Source organism: Scyliorhinus canicula, chromosome 20 (genome assembly GCF_902713615.1).
Source record: "Scyliorhinus canicula chromosome 20, sScyCan1.1, whole genome shotgun sequence".
Taxonomy (NCBI): Eukaryota; Metazoa; Chordata; class Chondrichthyes; order Carcharhiniformes; family Scyliorhinidae; genus Scyliorhinus; species Scyliorhinus canicula.
In genome coordinates, this window is record NC_052165.1 from 76,296,277 (window position 1) to 76,318,612 (window position 22,336).

General features: G+C 45.9%; 1 protein-coding gene across 3 annotated transcripts in view; it reads right to left on the bottom strand.

Moving 5' to 3' along the window:
* Nucleotides 1-22,336, bottom strand: part of LOC119955113 (V-type proton ATPase 116 kDa subunit a-like) — a 222,699-nt gene that overhangs the window by 86,823 nt on the left and 113,540 nt on the right. For all 3 annotated transcript variants that reach the window (XM_038781000.1, XM_038781001.1, XM_038781002.1), the window contains 2 exons: nucleotides 21,097-21,175; nucleotides 8,931-9,028 (listed from right to left, as the gene is read on the bottom strand). In XM_038781000.1, the coding sequence (XP_038636928.1) occupies nucleotides 8,931-9,028; nucleotides 21,097-21,175 (177 nt within the window). The remainder of the gene's footprint in view (nucleotides 1-8,930; nucleotides 9,029-21,096; nucleotides 21,176-22,336) is intronic.

Here is a 22,336-nt window from a genome sequence, read left to right on the forward strand (position 1 = left end):
CATCCAACTCGTACCCGTAGCGGCCCATACGCAACTCATTCGGACGTTTCTTTCAAAATTTTGTTTTCATTTTTCGTTAGGCAGCCCTTAGGCCGCCATCCCACATGCTATTTACATCCAGGAACATTCGGATGGTAAACTAGCAAAGCCTGCGAGACGGCTCGCAGAAGGAAGGATTGTTAGGTGTATGCTGATCTTTAAATTCGCTTTTTGAAAAAAAAAATGAGGGGAGTCACAGGGTGTGACTTAGCCAGTCATTTTAAAGGGTCAATTGGGTTTTGAAAGACAGATGCACTAACAAGTAAAGGTCTTAAACTGTGTATTGACAGATACTGTGCTTGATCCCAAAGGTTTCAAAGGACGAGACAGGGATCGAAGCCAGGATTGTCAATACCGGAGGAAGAAGGAAGAGAAAGAAGAAGAACAGCAAAATGATGGAAGCCCACCTATTGTTTCTAAATGTTATGTGTATATGTGTGGAAACAAGACACGTTTCCCCCACAACCCCCACCGTAAATGTTTCAATTACAGCAAACCCCCAGTGCTCAGCTCTGATCAGCGAGGTTCAGACCTGGTGCACTAAATTCATGACGTGGTACTCCATGTCCTATATAATCGAATCACTGTTGGTGATCGCGATCCTCATCATACTAGTACAGACCCTCAGGTTGAGGAAATGGAAGAGGAGAGCCTCTCGTTCCAGCACCTCACCCATCTATAGAGTTCAATCCCCCATCTTCGGATTCCACCAAACCCCTCAACCCCTCACTGATTACAACACTCTGTAAATAAAAAGTTCAGCCATGTATTATATTGTTCCATACTCGACTGCCGAGTTGGGAAGTGTGATGTTGTGGTGTGAATGGTTAAGGTTTTAAAGTGATGAAATGTTAAGTTAAGGTTAAGGTTAATAGTGATAGGTAGAGGTTCCCAGTTGTAGTAATGCATGTCCCTTTGACATAGGTCCAAGTAGAGATGTTAGTTAAAAATTTTTTTTTCTTCTTCCCATAGTCTAAGATAGAGTAGAACAGGAACTGGCAAGAGGTCAGAACACAAGGAAGGCAACGTACATAGGTGATCCTTCACAATAGTATGATTGTGAGGATCACAAGGAGGGAATGTAGCCATGCTGGCCACGCAAAATGGACACTGAGCCAAAGTAAAATGGAAGACAGAAGGAAAAGCCTGTGTAGTGAGAGCAGACAGTCTGCTCTCAACTAATTAGCATTTTGCAAGCAGCAAACCAGTTTCTGGCCAGGTGCAAGATCTCCAAGCCAAAGGTGTTAATGGCAAAGCGCTTAGCATTCTGATGAGGCAGCCCAGATCCAGGCAAAAACAATGGCAACATTTCCATCTCAATGTAACACTTAATTGGTTGCGCAGACAGGATGGCACCAAAGTAACGAATATCGAAACCACCCCCCAACACCGAGGAAGGCCCTCGCATTGGAGGATTTCGAAGGTAACCGTTTGGAAACGCTCCAATCGGTACCGAAAGGTAGAGCCCGCCCAGAAGGGGGCAAGGACATTAGAGAGGGGTATAAAGGTAAATTCCCCACATAGCCCGGTCTGTTAAACCCGTGCTCCGGCTCTGACTGACATCTTGCATCCTGACTCCAGCCGTTGAGCACCAGCCGCCGAAACCGTAAGTTCAACGCTCGCTACGCGATCCAAGCCCACTAGACCCCCAGTACCAGAACGCTTGCTGAAGGCTGCAGTACAAGACCAGGACGAAGGCCTCGTTCTCTGACCGTGCCTGTTCCTGTTAGATAAGTATTCTGATCACTTAAGTTTAGTTATAGCTTAGTCTCTTAGTGTGTGCATGAGTATTTATTATAACTGTATAATAAATATTGATCGTTTGAACCTTACTAATCGGTGTATCGTCTTTATTACTTTGAACTTGACCTTGGAATACTTGTGACGGTGTCTATACGGCACCTGGCGACTCCAGAGCTGAATAAATACATAGAACAGAGCCTAGTAGTGTTAAGCACACGTCGAATACGGAGACGTGTTAATACACTCCAATAAACGCGTTTTACAACCACAGTAAAACGTGCAACAGTCCCAGGTTCGATTCCCAGCTGGGTCACTGTCTGTGCGGAGTCTGCACGTCCTCCCCGTGTGTGCGTGGGTTTCCTCCGGGTGCTCCGGTTTCCTCCCACAATCCAAAGATGTGCGGGTTAGGTGGATTGGCCATGCTAAATTGCCCGTAGTGTCCTAAAAAGTAAGGTTAAGGGGGGGTTGTTGGGTTACGGGTATAGGGTGGATACGTGGGTTTGAGTAGGGTGATCATTGCTCGGCACAACATCGAGGGCCGAAGGGCCTGTTCTGTGCTGTACTGTTCTATGTTCTAATACTCTAATTGTTAATGAGCAATTAGGGAGGAGCCACCATAATATGATAGAGTTTAAATGAAGTTTGGGAGTGATGTGGTCCAATCCAAAACTAGGGTCTTAAATCAAAACAAAAGGAAATTTCGAACGTACGGAGGGGCAAGTTGTCTAAAACAGATTGGAAAACTACCCGAAAGGTATGACAGTAGACGGGCACTAGCACTTAGGGAACGACTACGTTGTTTACACCGGTTTGGCTGGGTCGTGATGCAGAGTGACGCCATCAGCGTGAGTTACATTCCCGTCCTTTTAATTAAAGGCCTCATCAACCTTGCCCCTCGCCTGAGGTGTGGTGATCCTCACCACCGGTCAGGTCTCCCCCTCAAAGGGGAAAAGCCTATGGTCATCTGGGGCTATGGCGACATTTAGTTTATGACAGATTTACCTTCCTTGGGGGGCACAGAAACCCAGCAGGAAAGGTGACCAACCATGGCTAACAAAATAAGTTGAAGATTGCATTAGATCAAAGGAAGAGTCAATGGAAATGGCAGACCAATTATACACATACTTTGGTTCGGTCTTCACAAAAGAGGTCACAAATAACATACCAGAAATGTTGGCGAACACAGGGTTTAGTGAGGGGGAAGAAATGAAGGAGGTAAGTATTAGTTGAGAAATGGTATTGGGCCTGGTAATCTATATCCCAGAATACTTAAGGAAGTGGCTCTAGAAATAGTGGATGCATTGATCGTTATCTGCCAATATTCTATAGACTCTGGAACAGTTCTTGCAGATTGGTGGGTAGCTATTTAAAAAGGGAGGAAGAGGGGAAACAGGGAATTATAGGCCAATAAGCCCGACTTCAGTAATGGGGGATATTCTAGAATCCATTGTCAAAGATTTTAAAGCAGAGCGTTTGGAAATCAGTGACAGAATCGGATAGAGTCAGCATGGATTTGTGACAGAGAAATCATGCTTGACAAATCTACTGGAATTCTTTCATTCCAAGTGACCCAGTTAATTAATGCCGGAACTCTAAATCAGTGGACAAATCCTAGGTAGAAGAAGCCAACGTGAGGCGGCACAGCAACACAGTGGTTAGCACTGCTGCCTCACAGCTCCAGGGTCCCGGGTTCAATTCCGGCCTCGGATAATTGCCTATGTGGAGTTTGCACTTTCTCCCCCGTGTCTGCGTGGGTTTCCTCCGGGTGCTCCGGTTTCCTCCTGCAGCCCAAAGATGTGCAGGTTAGGTGGATTGGCCATGCTAAATTGCCCCTTAGTGGCCCAAAAGATTATTTTGGGTCACTGGGTTGCGGGCTGAGGATGGAGGTGTGGGCTTAAGTGGGGTGCTGTTTCCAAGAGCTGGTGTGGACTTGATGGGCCGAATGGCCTCCTCCTGCAATGTAAATTCCACGATTCTATATAACTAGTCAGGTTGATGAAAGGGATCCAGTGGGTATGAAATATATTGGGCTGGATTCTCCGTAGCCCAGCGCCAAAATCGCGTTTGGCGCGGATGCGAAGAATCGAGGTTCCCAACCAAATCGAAGTTCCCGACCGGCGCCGCTCTGGCCATTCTCCGGGCCCCTAAAAATCACGTGTCCGCAAATTATACCACGTGGCTGGGGGGGCTTTGCCAGAGGACCGCCCAGCAATACTCCACTCCCATCAGGCCGAGTTCCCGACGGCATGGTTCTAGCCACTTATGGGAACCTCGTGTATCATGTACATAGATCCCTGAAAGTTGCCACCCAGGTTGATAGGGTTGTGAAGAAGGCCTATGGCGTGTTGGCCTTTATTGGTAGAGGGATTGAGTTCCGGAGCCATGAGGTCATGTTGCAGTTGTACAAAACTCTAGTACGGCCGCATTTGGAGTATTGCGTACAGTTCTGGTCGCCTCATTATAGGAAGGACGTGGAAGCTTTGGAACGGGTGCAGAGGAGATTTACCAGGATGTTGCCTGGTATGGAGGGAAAATCTTATGAGGAAAGGCTGATGGACTTGAGGTTGTTTTCGTTAGAGAAGAAGGTTAAGAGGTGACTTAATAGAGGCATACAAAATGACCAGAGGGTTAGATAGGGTGGACAGCGAGAGCCTTCTCCCGCAGATGGAGGTGGCTAGCACGAGGGGACATAGCCTTAAATTGAGGGGTAATAGATATAGGACAGAAGTCAGAGGTGGGTTTTTTACGCAAAGAGTGGTGAGGCCGTGGAATGCCCTACCTGCAACAGTAGTGAACTCGCCAACATTGAGGGCATTTAAAAGTTTATTGGATAAGCATATGGATGATAAGGGCATAGTGTAGGTTAGATGGCCTTTAGTTTTTTTTCCATGTCAGTGCAACATCGAGGGCTGAAGGGCCTGTACTGTGCTGTATCATTCTATGTTCTATGTGTGGTGGATGCGGACTCAGTCTGTGGCCACCTAGGTGGGGGGGCGGGGAGGAAATCGGCACCGGGGGGGGGGGGGGGGAGGGGGGGGGGGGAGGGGGGGGGCCTTATGGGCGCCCCGGGCAGCGATCAGGCCAGAAGGATCCTCAGGCGCTCAGCCGATTGGGAAGGCCTAATGTGTTGGTGGTGGTCCGCGATCCGAGTCCACCATGGCGCTCGGCGCGGTCGCTGGAGGCCGCCGCCGTGCACATGCACGGACTCGGATCCAGAAGTGCGGGGGTCTGTATCATCGAACAGAACAGCGCAGTACAGGCCCTTCGGCCCACGATGATGCACCGTCCTGTGAAACCCTTCTAAAGTCTCTCTACACTATTCCCTTATCGTCCATATGCCTATCCAATGACCATTTGAATGCGTTTAGTGTTGGCGAATCCACTACTGTTGCAGGCAGGGCATTCCACGCCCTTACTACTCTCTGAGTAAAGAACCTACCTCTGACATCTGTCTTATATCTATCTCCCCTCAATTTAAAGCTATGTCCCCTCGTGCTGGACATCACCATCCGAGGAAAAAGGCTCTCGATGTCCACCCTATCTAATCCTCTGATCATCTTGTATGCCTCAATTAAGTCCCCTCTTAACCTTCTTCTCTCTAACGTAAACAGCCTCAAGTCCTTCAGCCTTTCCTCATATGATCTTCCCTCCATACCAGGCAACATTCTGGTAAATCTCCTCTGTACCCTTTCCAATGCTTCCACATCCTTCCTATAATGTATCTGCAGCCAAAGGTGAGTGAATTACTCTGGGTCCCTGTCAGCCCCCTTCAGGTACGTGAATCGGGATGTTTTTTTTCCTCGGAAACCCGGGAGTGCAACGCCTGTGTTTTTACGCCAGACTTTCAGAAGGCTTTTGAAAAAGTCCCAGTTAGCATGTAAAGTTAAAGCACATGGGATTGGGGTAGTGTATTGAAATTAATAGGAAACAGGTTGAAGATGAGAAACAAAGCGTAGGAATAAACCGATCTTTTTCCAAATGGCAGGCAGCGGCTAGTGGAGTACTGCAGGGTTCGGTGCTAGGATCTCAACCTATCACAATAAGGGGATGAAATGTAATATCTCCAAATTTGCAGATGGCACAAAGCTGAGTGTGTGTGTGGAGGAGGGGGGGGGGGGGGGGGGGGGGGGGGGGAAAGAGAGCTGTGAGGATGATGCATAGACCCAGTGTGATTAGGACAAATTGAGTCAATGGGCAAATGAATGGCAGATACAGTATAATTTGGATAAATGTGAGGTTATCCAGTTGGTTGCAAAAACAGGAAGCAGACTTGAATGGCCATAATTTAGGAGAGGGGCATGTGCAAAGAGATCTGGGTGTCCTCGTACAGTCACTGAAGGTAAGCATGCAGGTGCAGCAGGCGGTAAAGAAAGCAAATGGTATGCTGAGAGGATTGAAGTCCAGGAACAGGGATGTCTTGCTGCCATTATACAGGGCATTGATGAGGCCACATCTGGAATAGCGTGTGCAGTTTTGGTCTCCTTATCCGAGGAAGGATGGGCAGGCTCACCAGACTGACCTGTAGGATGGTGGGATTGTCTTATGACGAGAGATTGAGCAGACCTGGCCTAGATTCTCCAGAGTTTAGACGAATGAGAGGTGATCTCATTGAAACAGACAGAAGTCTTACAAGACTCAACAGGGTTGATGCAGGACAGATGTTTCTCCTGGCTGGGGTGGATAGGTTCTAGAGTCAGAAGACACAGTTTCAAACTAAGAGCTAGGTCATTTAGTCAGAGATGAGGAGTAATTTGGGATTGCCAATTTTGGGAGTGTAGGATGTTCAAGACTTTGGAAGTTAACCTGGACCATTACTTTGAACTAAAGAGTAGAACTAAAGATCACAGGTTCAAACTAGAGAAGGTACTTTTAGGAGGACCAGGATCGATGTGTGGAATAAATTTAAAAATGGAGAAGTGAAGGCAATGATTTAAGAAAACTATAATTGAAGGATGTTCGGAGATCTTTGGATGGATGGTTCAATAGTCATTGTGGGATACAATGGGCTGGATTCTCCGATTGTGAGGCTATGTCCACATGCCGGCGTGGGAATGGTGGCGTTTTACGCCCAAAACTTCAGCGCTAAAGGCCACCGATCCTTGGTTTGGCTTGGGGCTAGCAGCCGAGTAGGATAGAAAACCCAGCTCTAGCTGCCGTTACGGCCCGGAGAATTGGTGGGTCCTGGGCATGGTGGCAGCTGCAGCGGTCAACATGACGCTGGCAACGCGCGGACCCGGCCTGCGAAATAGTGCCCCCACTTTGACCGGCTCGCGAGCCGCGGACCATCCCCACAACAGTGCCCCAACCCCTGATAAAGTCCCCTCTGCCCACGGATCGGCCCTCCCCCGACTGTAGCGGAGCTGGACTGAGTCTGCAGCCGCCACGCCGAGTTCCCAACGGGCGAGACCATGAGAGATCCACAACGTCGGGAACTCGGCCCACCGGGAGCGGAGCATCGGGGGCCTTTACCCATCGATACGGCACGCAGTGTTCTCCGCGAGTATACCACTTGAGGGGGCAGAGCCCAATTTGGTCATAAACGGATATTCTCTGGCCGATCGCCGAACGTGATTTCAGCGCCACCTACCGGTGAATCCCGCCCAATATTTTTAACAATCTAAGAACACGTGCAAGTTAAGTATTGCATAACAACTACTTGCTACATGTTTGCCACATCCATGTACCTGTCGTAATTGTAAACAAAATCAATATTAGTTTCAGTCTGAATGATATGGATGGAACGTGATGGGTGACCCATATAGTGTCTAGTGCAGTATACTGTAGTAAAGGGTAACTGTTAGGCATCTCCCTGATGGCATGCATAAAGCTGAAAGCTTTAGTTCACGAGATCAAGAATCAGCTTATGAAACTGCCTCTTTACTGCGAACCCATGTTAATAATATTGGGTTAGGTTAGGATTACACAGGTTACAATTTAATTGTAACAGAGAAGCCTTTCCCCAAATATTAACCAACCTTATTTTTCAGATGGCCTTGTTGTGACATCCTGAGATTTTTGTGTATTTATTTGCAATGAACTTTGCACTGCGGCAGACACAGGAAGTGCAGCTGAAATTGGCATTCTTGACACCCGCCAGACTCGTACATCGAGCTGGGTCTTTCGAGTAACTCTCCTTGAACTGAGCAAGTAAAACTCCAAATAACAATGCTCCTTTAAAGGTTACACTCCTGCTAGGATGAAGGTAGAAAAACGGCAGGCAAAATAAAATCTACCGGCTCATCTGGTCTGTCCCACACAGTTGCGGACACATGGATACATTCCCTATCCACAGCCATTTAATCTCCGAGGTTAAAGGCCAGCTTAAAAACTCGTCATTTGTGGCTAAAAATTCCTTAAGCAATCAAAACTAGACCAAGGGATCACATTGGTTCTGGAACATTGATCAGAGCCACGAGACTTGAATTGCAGCACAGTATCATTAGTGGCACAGATTCAAAGCAGAGATCACGTCAGGTTCAGTAGCAAGGTGACGGCACATCGATGCTCAAGAATGGAGCTCCACTGACACATAGTGCAAGTACTGTGAAAGTGGAAAAGTTTAAGGGAGATGTGCGTGGAAAGTTTTTTTACACAAAGGGTGGTGGGTGCCTGGAACGCTTTGCCAGCAGAGGTGGGCACGATAGCATCATTTAAGATGCATCTGGACAAATATATGAACGGGCGGGAACAGAGGGCAATAGACCTTGGAAAATAGGCGACAGGTTTAGATAAAGGATCTGGATCGGCGCAGGCTGGGGGGGCTGAAGGGCCTGTTCCTGTGCTGTAATTTGTATTTGTATATTTGTACTCAAGCCACAGACTGATAGAGAGCAATGCTCCCATGATGCATGTTAGCCATGTCCCACCACCCAAGAAGACTCTGCCCCATTTCCGTTCGCTTATCCACATCTTGTATCAGCCATCGAGGGCCATTCTGAGTGAGAGTGTCATTATGCCCCACTCTCCAGTTAGATGCATCAGTGCAGCCATTGGGATTTGAGTTGTGTTAACCTGCACTTGTTTTACATATAACAATTCCAGCCAGCTAAAAATGCTTTTGTCATTCTCGATTTGAACCCAGGGGTCACTTTTACCTCTAGGTCGAACATGCAGTGATAATCTGGACTCGGCACCATTTCCCTCCTTACCTCCAGGTCAATCATATCTTTTGGAAGAGGAGCCTGAGGATTCGCTCCATCATCTTGGACAGCAATCTCATCCCTTTCCATTTCGGTTTCCAGAAATCCTACCAATCCATAAAAAAAAGAACAAGTGGTGACCAATGGTCCATCAAAGCCTCTGCAGTAAATCCAAACAATATCAATCAGGAATTTCAGAATCTCAATGTGGTCAGACAAGTTGATATGTAGCCACTATAGCAAAGCATCTTCCTGTGATGTTTGGTCAACATCTTGCTCTCGGGAATTCGTGGGGGAGGTGGGGCGGCTATATCGGCAGCTCAAGTTGGAAAAGAAATTGCTCACACGGATTCCTAAAAGGAAGATTCCTATTTAACCAACTATCCTGAATATTTGGACAAAATAACAGAAAGAGTAGATAAGGGTGATATAGTGGATGTAATGTACATGGACATCAGAAGACTCGATAATATGTCAAACAGGAGACTCAGGGCAGAAGGTGGAATCAGAATCCAGCTATCAGAATGGATTAAAAGATGGCTACAATGTAGCTGGCAGAGCGTAGGAGTCAAGGATAATTTCTCAGTCCAACAGAAAATGGGAACTGGGTTCCTGCAGGGCTCCAACGGCACACCATTTACAGAAATAATTTTCATTCAAAAAATTGGCACATTGGTGTCAACATAAGCAAATGGTGCCAAATTGGGGGGACAGCTAATGCTGAGGACTTCAACAAAATACAGGAGGACTCTGGGTCTGTACTTAATGGAGTTCAGAAGGATGAGAGGGGGTCTTATTGAAGCTTACAGAATACTGAGAGGTCTAGATAAAGTGGACATGGAGAGGATGTTTCCACTAGCAGGAGAAACTAGAACCTGAGGGCACAGCCTCAGACTGAAGGGACAATCCTTTAGAACAGAGATGAGGAGGAATTTCTTCAGTCAGAGGGTGGTGAATCTGTGGAACTCTTTGCCGCAGAAGGCTGTGGAGGCCAAGTTACTGAGTGTCTTTAAGACAGAGGTAGATAGGTTCTTGATAATAAAGGGGATCAAGGGTTATGGGGAGAAGGCAGGAGAATGGGGATGTGAAACATGTCAGCCATGATTGAATGGTGGAACAGACCCGATGGGCCGAATGGCCTAATTCTGCTCCTCTGTCTTATGGTCTTAAAACAGGCATGCAGAACACAATTACCTTGACCAATTAAACTCAAAACAGAGATGTGAGTTGGCTCATTTTGGTAGGAGGAAGGAGGTTCTTTGCTGTTTTTTTAAGATATTAAAAAGGAACTAAATTGGTTAGAGGAGGAAAGAGACCTGGAAGTACTGTTCCATAATTATCTCCAGGTAGCAAGTTCACAAAACAATAACAATTTCAAGAAAAGCAAAAATGGGATAGAAAAGGTAATGTTAAATTTCTATAAAACCTTGATTAATCCACACTCGGCACACTACGTACAGTTTTGAACTTCGGTGGCGGCATGTAGGAGGACGTTGTGCATTAGGTACGTTAAGTACTTCATACTTTTCGCAGATGTTTGCCACCTGTTGGGGAGAGGGGGGGGGGGGGGGTACTGGCATCCCTCCAGAGTTTGAAAGGGCCCATCGAACACTCCGGCAGAAACCTCGAGTGAACGAGCCACGACGAGTGGTGATAGCTAGGAGAAAGAGCGGTCCCAAAGTGGGCTAAGGAAAACCGTGACCCTGAGGCGGGAAGGAAGCCATGTCAGAATATATCAGGATCCTGGTGTGGAGCTGGCAGTCTTTAATAAGGCCAAAGCGGCATTATACGAGAGTGGAGTGAGGTTGGGAGTGATGTACCCTGCGAGGTTCCGTGTTACCTTTGGGTCAAAGGACCATTACTTTGATGCTTCAGGAGGCAGAAGCTTTTGTTACTGAGCATGGACTGGAGTCGAGTTAAACGCACTGTTTGTGAACTTGTTGTGGCTGTTTATGGGAAGGGGTTTTGGGGGACTTTGTATTGTGTATGTATTTGATGTTATTTCGTTGCTCTGGGGTTGGGATGGGGTTGTTTTGTACAAGTTGTACGGTGGGAGATAGGAGGATAACTGATTTGTGGGATATTGTTAAAGGAAGTATTGGAAATATATGGCTCCTGGTGCAAACATACTTTTGGAAGGAGTCCTGAATTCTTGTTAGATTTCGGTAGCCGGCATGAGGAGGGCCACTTTCTTCTCTTTTCCTGGGAAGCAGCTATCTCACGAGCATTAAATAGCTAGTGAACGGGAGCGAGGTAGGAGAGGGGCTGTGGCCCACTGGATTGGTTTAAGTGGTTCAATTAGCCTAGTGTTTTGTTTGGTTGGGAGATGGGGTTAATTAGGAGGGGTATTGTTCTCTGGAATATGGTCAATATTCTGACAGTGTTCATGGGTTTGTCTTTGTTTTATTGTTTGACAGACATCTTGGGTGGGCTTTGGGCCTACATCCTCTGGTTTCGCACTTAATAATTCTTTACGGTGGAAATGGCTGACTTCAGGGGGGAGGGGGGGGGGGAGAGAAGACCCCCATTTAGATGGTCACCTGGGGGATTGGGGGGCCCAGTAAAAAGGTCGCGAGTTTTCTCTCACCTAAGAATCTGAAGACTAATGTGGTGTTTTTACAGGAGACTCAGCTGTGAGTGAGGGATCAGACCAGGTTACATACATAGAAGATAGGAGCAGGAAGAGGCCTTCAGCCCTTCGAGCCTGCTCCGCCATTCATCACGATCATGGCTGACTATCCAACTCAATAGCCTAATCCTGCTTTCTCCCCATAGCCTTTGATCCCATTCTCCCCAAGTGCAACATCCAGCCGCCTCTTGAATATATTCAAAGTTTTAGCATCAACTACTTCCCGTGGTAATGAATTCCACAGGCTCACCACTCTGTGTGAAGAAGTGTCTCCTTATCTCTATCCGAAATGGTTTACCCTGAATCATCAGGCTGTGACCCCTGGTTCTGGTCACACCTATCACTGGTAACGTCTTCCCTGCATCTATCCTGTCTAGTCCTGTTAGAATTTTATAAGTCTCTATGAGATCCCCCCTCATTCTTCTGACTCCAGCGAGAACAATCCTAACCTAGTCAACCTCTCCTCATATGACAGTCATTCCCACCATCCCTGGAATCAGTCTGGTAAACCTTCGCTGCACTCCCTCGAGAGCAAGAACATCCTTCCTCAAAGAAGACCAAAACTGCTCACAATACTCCAGGTGTGGCCTCACCAATGCTCTGTACAATTGCAGCAACACATCCCTGCTTCTATAATCAAAGCCTCTCGCTATGAAGACCAACATACCATTAGCCTTCTTTACGTCTGCTGCAGCTGCATGCTTACATTCAGCGAATGGTGCACAAGGACACTCCCCTCTCCCAATTTACAACCATTCAGGTAGTAATCTGCCTTCCTGTTTTTGCTTCCAAAATGAATAACCTCACACTTATCCAAATCATACTGCATCTGCCATTGATTTTCCCACTCACCCAACCTGTCCAGATCTTGCTGTAGGATCCCTGCATCCTCATCACAATTCACCCTTCCACCTAATTTGGTATCATCTGCAAACTTTGAGATCATCTGCAAACTTTGAGATGTTACATTTTGTTCCCTCAACCAAATATTGTGAATAGCTGGGGTCCCAGCACCGATCACTGTGGTACCCCACTGGTTACTGCTTGCCAATTTGAAAAGGACCCATTAATCCCTACTCTTTGTTTCCTCTCTGCCAACCAGTTTTCATCCACCTCAATACATTTCCCCCAATCCCATGCGCTTTAATTTTGCACAATAATCTCTTATGCGGGACTTGTCAAACGCCTTCTGAAAGTCCAAATATACCACATCGACTGGCTCCCCCTTGTCGACTGTACTGGTTACCTCTTCAAAGAATTCCAACAGATTTGTCAAGCATGATTTTCCCTTCATAAATCCATGCTGACTCTGACTGATCCCGCCACTGCTTTCTAAATGTTCCGCTATAAAGTCCTTGATTAAAGCATTTTCCCCACTACCGATGTTAGGCTTACTGGTCTACAATTCCCTGCTTTCTCCCAACCTCCCATTTTGAATATCGGAGTGACGTGAGCTACCCTCCAATCTGCAGGGACAGTTCCAGAGTCTATAGAATCCCGGAAGATGACCACCAATGTGCACACTATTTCCAGAGCCATCTCCTTAAGCACTCTGGGATGCAGATTCTCAGGTCCTGGGGATTTATCCAACTTCAATCCCATCAGTTTTCCCAGCACCATTTCTCTACTAATATTGATCTCCCTCAGTTCTTCCCTCTCACTAAACCTTTCATTCTCCAACATTTCTGGGATCTGATTTGTGTCCTTAATTGTGAAGACAGAACCAAAGTATGTATTCGATTGCTCAGCCATTTCTTTGCTCCTTATTCTGCATTCCCCTGTTTCTGTCTGCAGGGGCCTACATTTCTCTTTACCAATCTCTTTCTCTTCACATATCTGTAGAAATTCTTAGCGCCAGTCTTTATGTTCCCTGCAATCTTCCTTTCGTACTGTACTTTCCCCTTCTTAATCAATCCCTTCATCCTTCTTTGATGAATTCTAAACTGCTCCCAATCCTCAGACGTATTATTTTTCTTGGCCAATCTGTATGCTTCTTCCTTGGATCGGATACTATTTCTAATTTCCTTTGTAAGCCATGGATTGGCCCTCTAACCCCCTTTGCTTTTGTGCCAGACAGGAATGAACAATTGCTGTAGTTCCTCCATGCGTTGCTTGAATGAATGCCATCGTCTATCCACTGTCATCCCTTGAAGTAACTCTCCCCAATCTATCAAGGCCAACTCACGCCTCATATCCTCATAGTTCCCTTTATTAAGATTCAGCACCCTAGTCTCTGAATCAACTACTTCACTCTCCATCTTGATAAAAAATTCTATCATGTTATGGTCGCTCAACCCCAAGGATTCTCGTACAGCCAGATTGGCAATGATTCCCTTCTCATTACACAGTACCCAGTCTAAGATGGCCTGCTCTCTAGTTGGTTCCTCCACATATTGCTCAAGAAAACCATCCCGTATACCCTCCAGGAATTCCTCCTCTACGGCATTGTGGCTAATTTGATTTGCCCAATCTATGTGAAGATTAAAATCACCCATGAGGGGGGGGGGGGGACACAAGGGGGCAGCACTTTTAACAAACGGGTTTGTTTATTTGATAAGCAAGGTAATGACGGACCCATATGGTAGGTATGTGATGGTCACAAGGACTTTGCCAGGTAGGTTGGTGATATTAGTTAATTTATGTGACCCGACTTGGGACGATACAGCATTTACTAAGTAGCTGTTAGCTTCCATTCTGGATTTGGATACACATCAACTGATTTTTTTTGAGGGGGGGGCATTTAAATTGCGCGCTGGATCCGAAGATGGACCATTCTAAGCTAAAATCGCTGCCAATCTCGGGGTGGCGAAGACGCTAGCAGCATTTATAAAATAGGAGTGGGGGGGGAGGCAGATCGTTGTGGTTTATATATCGGGAGGGTAATGAATTCTTGTTCTTCCCCAATACATAAGGTGGGTAGGATTCTTCTCCTTTGGGTAAGAAAGGCAGAATACACGGCCATTGTCATCTCGGATCATGTCCCTCATCTCGTAGATTTGGTTCTGGAGTCGGGATCTATTTAGTGCCCATTCTGGAGTTTAGATGAAGGATTATTGGCAAAATTGGAGTTTTGTGTGCGCCACAAAGCCATTAGTGAATATATGGAATTCATAAGAATGATTCGCCTTGGGATGTCCTGAAGACAGTAATTAGAGGAGAGATTATATCATACAAGGTGCATATGGAGAGGGAGGAAAGGACAGAACAGCAGAGATTGTTTGATGTGATCTTGGGAGGTGGACCCCAGGTACTTGTGCAACCCTACCTGGGAGCCTCTAGCAAGCAGGAAAAAGCTGCGGACACAGTTCCAAGGTGAGACCGTTGTGGTTTTTGAGGGAGGACTTTTGTGCGGCATGGACGAGCTGGGCCAAAGGGCCTGTATCCGTACTGTCAACATCTATGACTATGATTATGGGGAGAAGGCCAGCTGTCTGTTAGCTCATCAGCTGAGGCGGCAGATGGCCCTCCGGGGAATTATTCAGGTTAGGGATTTAAGTGGGTTTGGTTTCCATCACAGATAAAATGAACGCGGTATTTGAGGCATTTTCTAGGAATCTTTATAAATTGGAGCCCTCGATAGCAGGGGTGGATATGTCGACTTTTATTTAGGAGGATTGGAGTATTTCCGGTGGTAGAGGAAGAGAGACGGGAAGAGTTGAAGGTCCCGTAGGACCCACGGTAGGGGTGGGGGGCGTTACGCATTGGGGGTAGCGTCACGGAGTGGGGGAAGGGGGTGGAAGGCGATTATTTTTGTTCCACAAATGTAAGGTGTTCAGGAAAGACAGGGCAGGAAAGCAAGGAGGAGGGTTGGCAGTCCTGATCAAGGAGAGTTTTTTGGGATGAGGGCATCACTGGCTGGGCCAACATTTATTGCTCCTCCCCAGTTGCCCTTGTGAAGGTGGTGGTGAGTCACCTTCTTGGAATGCTGCAGTCCATGTAGTGTAGGTCCACCCATAGTGCTGTTAGGGAGGGAGTTCGAGGATCTGTATACAAATATTACAGTGCTGGAGAGTGGATTCCAGCACGTATCAATGGCCGAATCTATTTGGTACGAGTTTGGAAAAATAGAGATACCGGGCGGGATGTTCTGACCGATCCCACCGGCAGCGACCCCAGTTGGCAGCCAATGGCGGGCCGCCTCTGCAAAACCCACTCAGGTACAGGAAAATCTCTATGCAGCTGAAGAAAAATAGATTTCTGAAAACTGTGCACTGTGCACACTATTTCTACTGGGAGAATAGCAACTCCACGGAATGATATTCAGAGACAAATCAGCAAGGAGAGGGATAGCGGGGGATTTTAATTGTTCTAATATAAATAGAGATAGTAATAATGCAAAAGGCAGAAAGGGGAGAGGTATTTGTGAAGTGTGTTCTGGATAATTTTCTAGTTCAATATGTTTCAACCATATTGAGGAAGGAGTCATTGCTAAAATGTATCCTGGGCAACAAACTGGGTCTGGTGGATCAAGGTTTCGTAAAAGAACATTCCGGAAACCATAATCTTGAGGTTTCAAGTTACCCAACGGAAAAGGGCAAGGAGCAATAGAGAGTAAAAATACTCAGCTCGGATATGGGTCAGTTTCAGTAGGGAGAGAACAGAGCTGACCCAGAGGTGTGATGGAATCAGAGATTGACGGGAAAAGCTGTCATGGAACAATGGGCGACTGTTGAAGGCGAGGTTGTTTGGGTACAGGAGGAAATGTAGGACAAGCAAAGACACAGCTTTCTGATGACAAAAGAGGGAGAGATTGACGAAGCAGAAAAAGGGTACGTACAATAGTCAGATTGATAGTGCAAGTGATTTCTGGACTGAACATAGAACATGTAAAGGAGAAGTGAAAAAGAAAATAAGGGAGGTGAGGAGAGAGAATGGAGAGACTGGGTTTGAATTAAAAAAGGAATCCAAAAGTCATCCAGAAACATATAAGCAGCTCAAAGGTAAGAGAGGAGGGGGGTGGGACTGATTAAGTGCCAAAACGTGAACTACAAATAGGGCAGAATTCTACACATCTCCGGCAGCAGGTTTGTAGGCAGGGGATGTCTGTAAAAGTTCTCAGATAGCCTTTCCACCTGCCCTGACCTCTCTGCTATTTTACTCTTCAACAGGCAAAGCGTAGACCAACCCATTCACTCGTTCCCCCCAATTGAGGTCCTTAATTGGTCAATTATTGACTATGGCAAGGCTGTGTCCCACCCAGCCTCAGGCTGACAAGAATAGGGTGGGGTGGGGTGGGTCCTCCATCATCTGTGTCCTGTTATCATTGGGCAGAAGGTCTGGTGCCAGGTCCCTCCGCTTGCTCTCACCCTCCCGGTTTCTCCACCAACATCCCTCTGTCCGCCCACCCAGGTCTCAATTACTCTCCCCATCCCAAGTACCCCATAATTTACCTGGTGCTGGAATCCCGGCCAGGACTTCGACTCTGGGGACTGATTGCAGTTCCAGTCCTGTCCACTGCAGCTTCTATAATGCAGGGACACAATCAGATCGGCCACTCTCTAGAGGCAGGACTCCCTCCTGAGAGAGGGGCAAAAGTCCCACTGGTCAATTAACGCTTTTTGGAGCATTATTTGGCCATGGGGGAGGTAGTATTGTCAGGGATATGTTCTCCACCAGCTCCTTCGATGGCAGAAAGGGAAACTCTGCCATCCTAAATATCCTTGCCATAGAGGCACAGGGATGACTGGGGTACTAAATGAATACTTGGCATCCATGCTTGTCAAGGATGATGATTCTGCTCAAGTCCAGCGAAAGGGAGGTAGTTGTGATGTTGGATGGGATAAAATTAAGAGAGATATTAGAAAGAGGGCTGTACTTAGAGATGGTAAGCCACCAGGACTAGATGGGATGTATCGAAGGATACTGAGGGAAGTAGGTTGGAGATTGCAGAGGCACTGGCCATCATTTTCCTTAGGTACAGGGATAGTGCGAGAGGGCTGGAGAATTGCAAATATTAAACCCTTGTTCATCAAACAGTGCAAGGATAAGCAACTACAGCCATTCAGTTTAACTTCGCTTTTAGAAGTGGTAACCTGGGCAAAAATAATCGTTGCACGCGGATTAACTGAGGAAAGCCAGCACAGATTTGTTAAAGGTAAATCGTGTTTAACTAACTTCACTTGAGTTTTTTGTTGAAGTGACAAGAGAAGTTTGAGAAAGTTATGCTGTTGATAATGTTCGTGGACTTCCACAAGGTATTTGATAAAGTGCCAAATCACAGGCTTGCCAGCAAAGGTGAAGTCCATGGAACAAAAGGGACAGTTGCAGCATAAATACAAGATTGGCTGAAGGACACGTAACCGAGTAACAGTGAAAATGGTTGTCTTTCAGACTAGAGGAAGGTATATAGTGGGGGCTTCAAGGGGTCAGTACAGTACAAAGACCACTGCCTTTCCTGTTACCTATTAATGACCGAGACCTGAGTGCACAGAGCACAATTTCAGATGGTGGTTGACTCGGCTAGAGGAATGGATGGACATGTGGCGGATGAATTTTAATGCAGAGAACCCAACGTGATACATGTTGGTAGGAGGAACGAGGAGAAGTGATTTAAAATAGATGGTGCAATTCAAAATCTAGATAGTGTACACAATTCTGGGCATTGCACTTTAGGAAGGATATGAAGGCTTTAGAGAGGGTGCAGAAAAGATGTAAGATGAATAGCAAAAGAACTAACGTGACATGGGGAAAATCTGTTTTTTTTCCCTTACACGGCCAATTTGGGATTTGAACGTACTGCTCGAATATGTGGTGGAGGTAGGTTCAATTATGGCTTTTACAGGAGAACTGGATAATCACGCAAGGAGAAAATTAATTGCTTGGCTACAGGGGAAGGATAGGGATTGATTGGGACTATCATTTGTTCTTGCAGAGAACTGGTACAGCCACGGGAGGCTGAATCGTTTCCTACCGTGCTCCAACTATTCTCTGATTCTCAATGCAAAAGACTATTTTCTTTTGTTACAATTTTAATCTCACCCCTCCGTTCAACTGCAGATTAAAGCATTTTTGATTCTTACTTTGCCCATCTCCTGTTTCAACCTGCCCGAGCTTCTATTTTCCATAGTTTTCTTGTAACTAGTCATTCTGGGTCAGCTTATTTTGGGTTACGAGATATCTTATATTTACATCAAATGTCAAAACATCACATGGTACTTCTCAAGAGAACTTGTGAAATGCACTGATAGTTGACCAATGTAACAGTCATTCTAGAGCTGTGAGCTCAATTGGCTTTCTGATGGTTCTGGTTTCAAACATAGAATAGGCAGCATCAAACAGGCCATTTGGCGCAACTGGCCTGTGCTGAGTTTATGCAGCACATGAAAGCCATGTTCTGTGTAAAAAAGATTTTCATGAATTCTTTATCGGACTTAACAGGCGAGCGTCTTACATTTATGGCCATTAGCCCTGGACTTCTCTCAACTGGTAACATCTACCCTATCACATCCCTTCATAATTTTTAAATATCAATTAGTTCATCCGCCTGTCTCTTTTAGTGAAAAACAGCCCAGCTTCTATCTTTACTTAGTTATAATCCCGTATTCTAGTGTCCTCCTTGTAAATCATCTTTTCTACTTTTGCAAATGTTCCCTATATTCATTTCTGTAATATGTGAACTAGTGCTGTACTATTTATAACCACTCTGCTTGTCAATTGTATTCCTCCAGTGCTTTTATTTTTGCATTTTGTACTGCCTTATTAACTTGTATTGCTTTTAATGAAGTGCATACCCTAGATCTCTTTTGCGAGCTCTAATTGTGCAGGGAGGTCTCCTTATATTTCCTACCAAAATACAACCCCCACATTTACTCACATTGAAATTAATTCATCATTTACACACCACTACGAAATTGGTGTAATTTTGTCAGTTATCCTCTATTGAACTTACTTCCAAATTTGGTGACATTCGCAAATTTTGTGATTGTAATTCTGATTCCAGAGACCAAATTGCTCATGTGCGGGGTAAAGAGAGGTGTTCACACCACTCCCTGTGGAACACCACCTGTGAAATTAGCTCGAACTCCAGTATTCAATTTTGTAGCCAGTTTGCCATCCATTCTGTTACTAATCCCGACTCCGCATGTTTTGTCATTAGTCATAAGTCTGCCCAACAGGGGTCGGTTAGCTCAGTTGGCTGGACAGCTGATTCGTGATGTGGAGCAAGGCCAACAGCACGGATTCAATTCCCGTCCCGGCTGAGGTTATTCATGAACGACCACCTTCTCAACCTTGTCCCTCGCCCGAGGTGTGGTGATCCTTAGGTTGAATCGCCACCAGTCAGCTCTTCCCCACAAACGGGAAAGCAGCCTGTGGCCATCTGGGACTATTACTTCCTTTTACTGAACAGAACCTTATTGAAGGCCTTTCAAAAACCCAAGTCTTTTATATCTATTGCATTGCTCCTGTCTATTCTTTGTTATTTCCTCAAAAAGTTCTAGCAGGCTTGTCGAGCATGAGCTCCTCTTTTGAAACCAATGTTGACTTTTCCATATTTTTTAAGTATCTAACTGTGTTCTATTCTATCCAAGTGCAGAATATCTTTCCGACTACCACTTTTACAGCTAACTGGTCTTTAGTTTATGGACTGGTTTTATCTCCCTTTTCAAATATAGACATAAAATTAGGTTCAGGGCGATCTCACTGTTCCTTTTCAAATTACAACAATAGGTCTTAATATTTAAGATTTCATTGGAAGGACCGTACTTCCCCCGAATTTAAACTCCAGTCGTTGGTGAAGTGTTTGGGTCCTTGGGCAGAATTTAATCTGGGTGACTGGGGTCACACCTTTTTGAGAATTAGTGCGACTCCCACATCATCTCTGTTGGGGAAGATCTGGAGAAATCAGGCGGCTGTCAGGCATTTAACTGGCCTGTGTTGGGTCCTGTCCAGGATTCAGGCCCCCGGGGGGTTGGAAATCCTGCATGCTGAAGGTTGCTGGTCAGTCAGAGGCTTCGACAATGGGAGGGGTAAATGCTACCTGTAAAGCACCCAGGGAGAGGTCTAGGCTCACGGAGGGTCCAAGGCGACAGGTGAGTGAAGGTAATATGGTGCCTCAATTAGCATGCAGACAGGAAGGCCACCCTGCTCCAGACTTAATCAGGTGGAGGCAGTGGGTTACCCACCTCACACCATCCTGCTCAAACAAATGACCTCTGCCCACCTGCATCCATCAACCCCCCTCCCCCACCAAAACCTCCAAACTTGCCCCCAAGGCAGCAGCAAGTTCTGCCCACAAACTCAAAATTTTGACTCAAGTGAAATTAAGTCAACTCAAATGCTAAAATCTATGGTGCCTTTTAGTGATGACTGTCTGCTGAAATGTCAAGAAAGAATATTTAAATCAGTGTGAAAATATTCACAAATGTGTGGGTTGGATTTGTAGCTATTTTCCATGGTGCTGTCTACCATTCAGCAGTACAGATTCAGGAACATCTTTCCAGGACCCCCTCTCCACCTTGTTAACATCTCTCCACTGTGTTAACTATTTCAACACGCAAAAAAAAATCTTTATTGATCATTTTCACAGAAGTATACTTGCACACTTACGAAGAATTCTCTCCATCACTTCACAACGTCTAATTTCATTCACAAATTTCCGTTGGAATGAGTTGACACTCACATTCAGCTGTGGAAAAAAGGCACACAAAAGCGTCACTCTTCACGAGCACTTCTCGTAAACATGGAATGTTCTTAACTTTACCACCCTGGTGTCCTCATGAAGCAAGTGTTTCAAGCTCGCTCTATTCTAATTAGAGAATGAGGGACAGGCAATAGATTCTGGAGACCCACAGCGTCAAAAGAAATCCTCACTAAACATGGAAATGCAACGACATCATTCACATACATACAAATGAAATAGGAAGCTCTCTGAATGGTTCAGTTGGCCAGATAGACTGGGAAATGCCACGTTCAATCAATGGTCCACACTGATCTTATCTGGGACACTTATAGGGGCTCTACAATCGTCTTTGAAACAGAACAGCTAGGCAAGGATGTGAGGAATTTAGGAGTTGGGGGGAGAAGGGTGTAGAGAAAATGGATGGCAATCCAGTTTGTTGGAACTACCTGGAAAGAGCACGTTATGTACCACATTGGCTGGACAAATAGCCTGCCGTACACACACTGACCCCACAAGAAGGAACCACTCTCCAGCGTCATAATGAAAAATTGAGGGAGGTGTTGGCGAGAACCTGACTCATCCCTGCAAGGGTCGAGAAATGCTCCAGGGAACCCATATTCATTGAACGGAAAAGATTCTTGTCGTACGACTTGCACTTCATGTCATCACCAAAAATGAAGCAGGATGGTTTGGGCCTATCGCGCAGAAACAACCACAGCATCTCTGTGAAAGCATGGGAGGGCTCAGCAAGGCTCATTTGCCAAAGGCCATTCATATTTCAGAGATACCAAACCAGGCACAAGCAAAAAAAAACAAAGAAAGAAAAACACTGAACAAGGTATTGGAGGAGCCCATGGAACAAACTAAACAACACCAATGTCAAGGGAGCTGTCACATTGCCAGGGCAAGGGAGGTGAGAGAGGGTGAACAATATTCTGCACATATGGCCCATGAGAGAATCAATGACGTATGGAGTGAGCAGGTTCAAGTCCTTAAGTTAAAGTTGAAAGGAGCTAGGATGGAAGTTACAAAGCAAGAATTCAAAATGTCTCTGTGTTATCCCAGTGCCACCCACTAGTGAGACTAAAAATAGGAGAATATGGAAGATCAAAGGGTGACGACAGCCTTCAGATTCTTGGAACAAAGGGACCGGCCCTGTGACAGGAG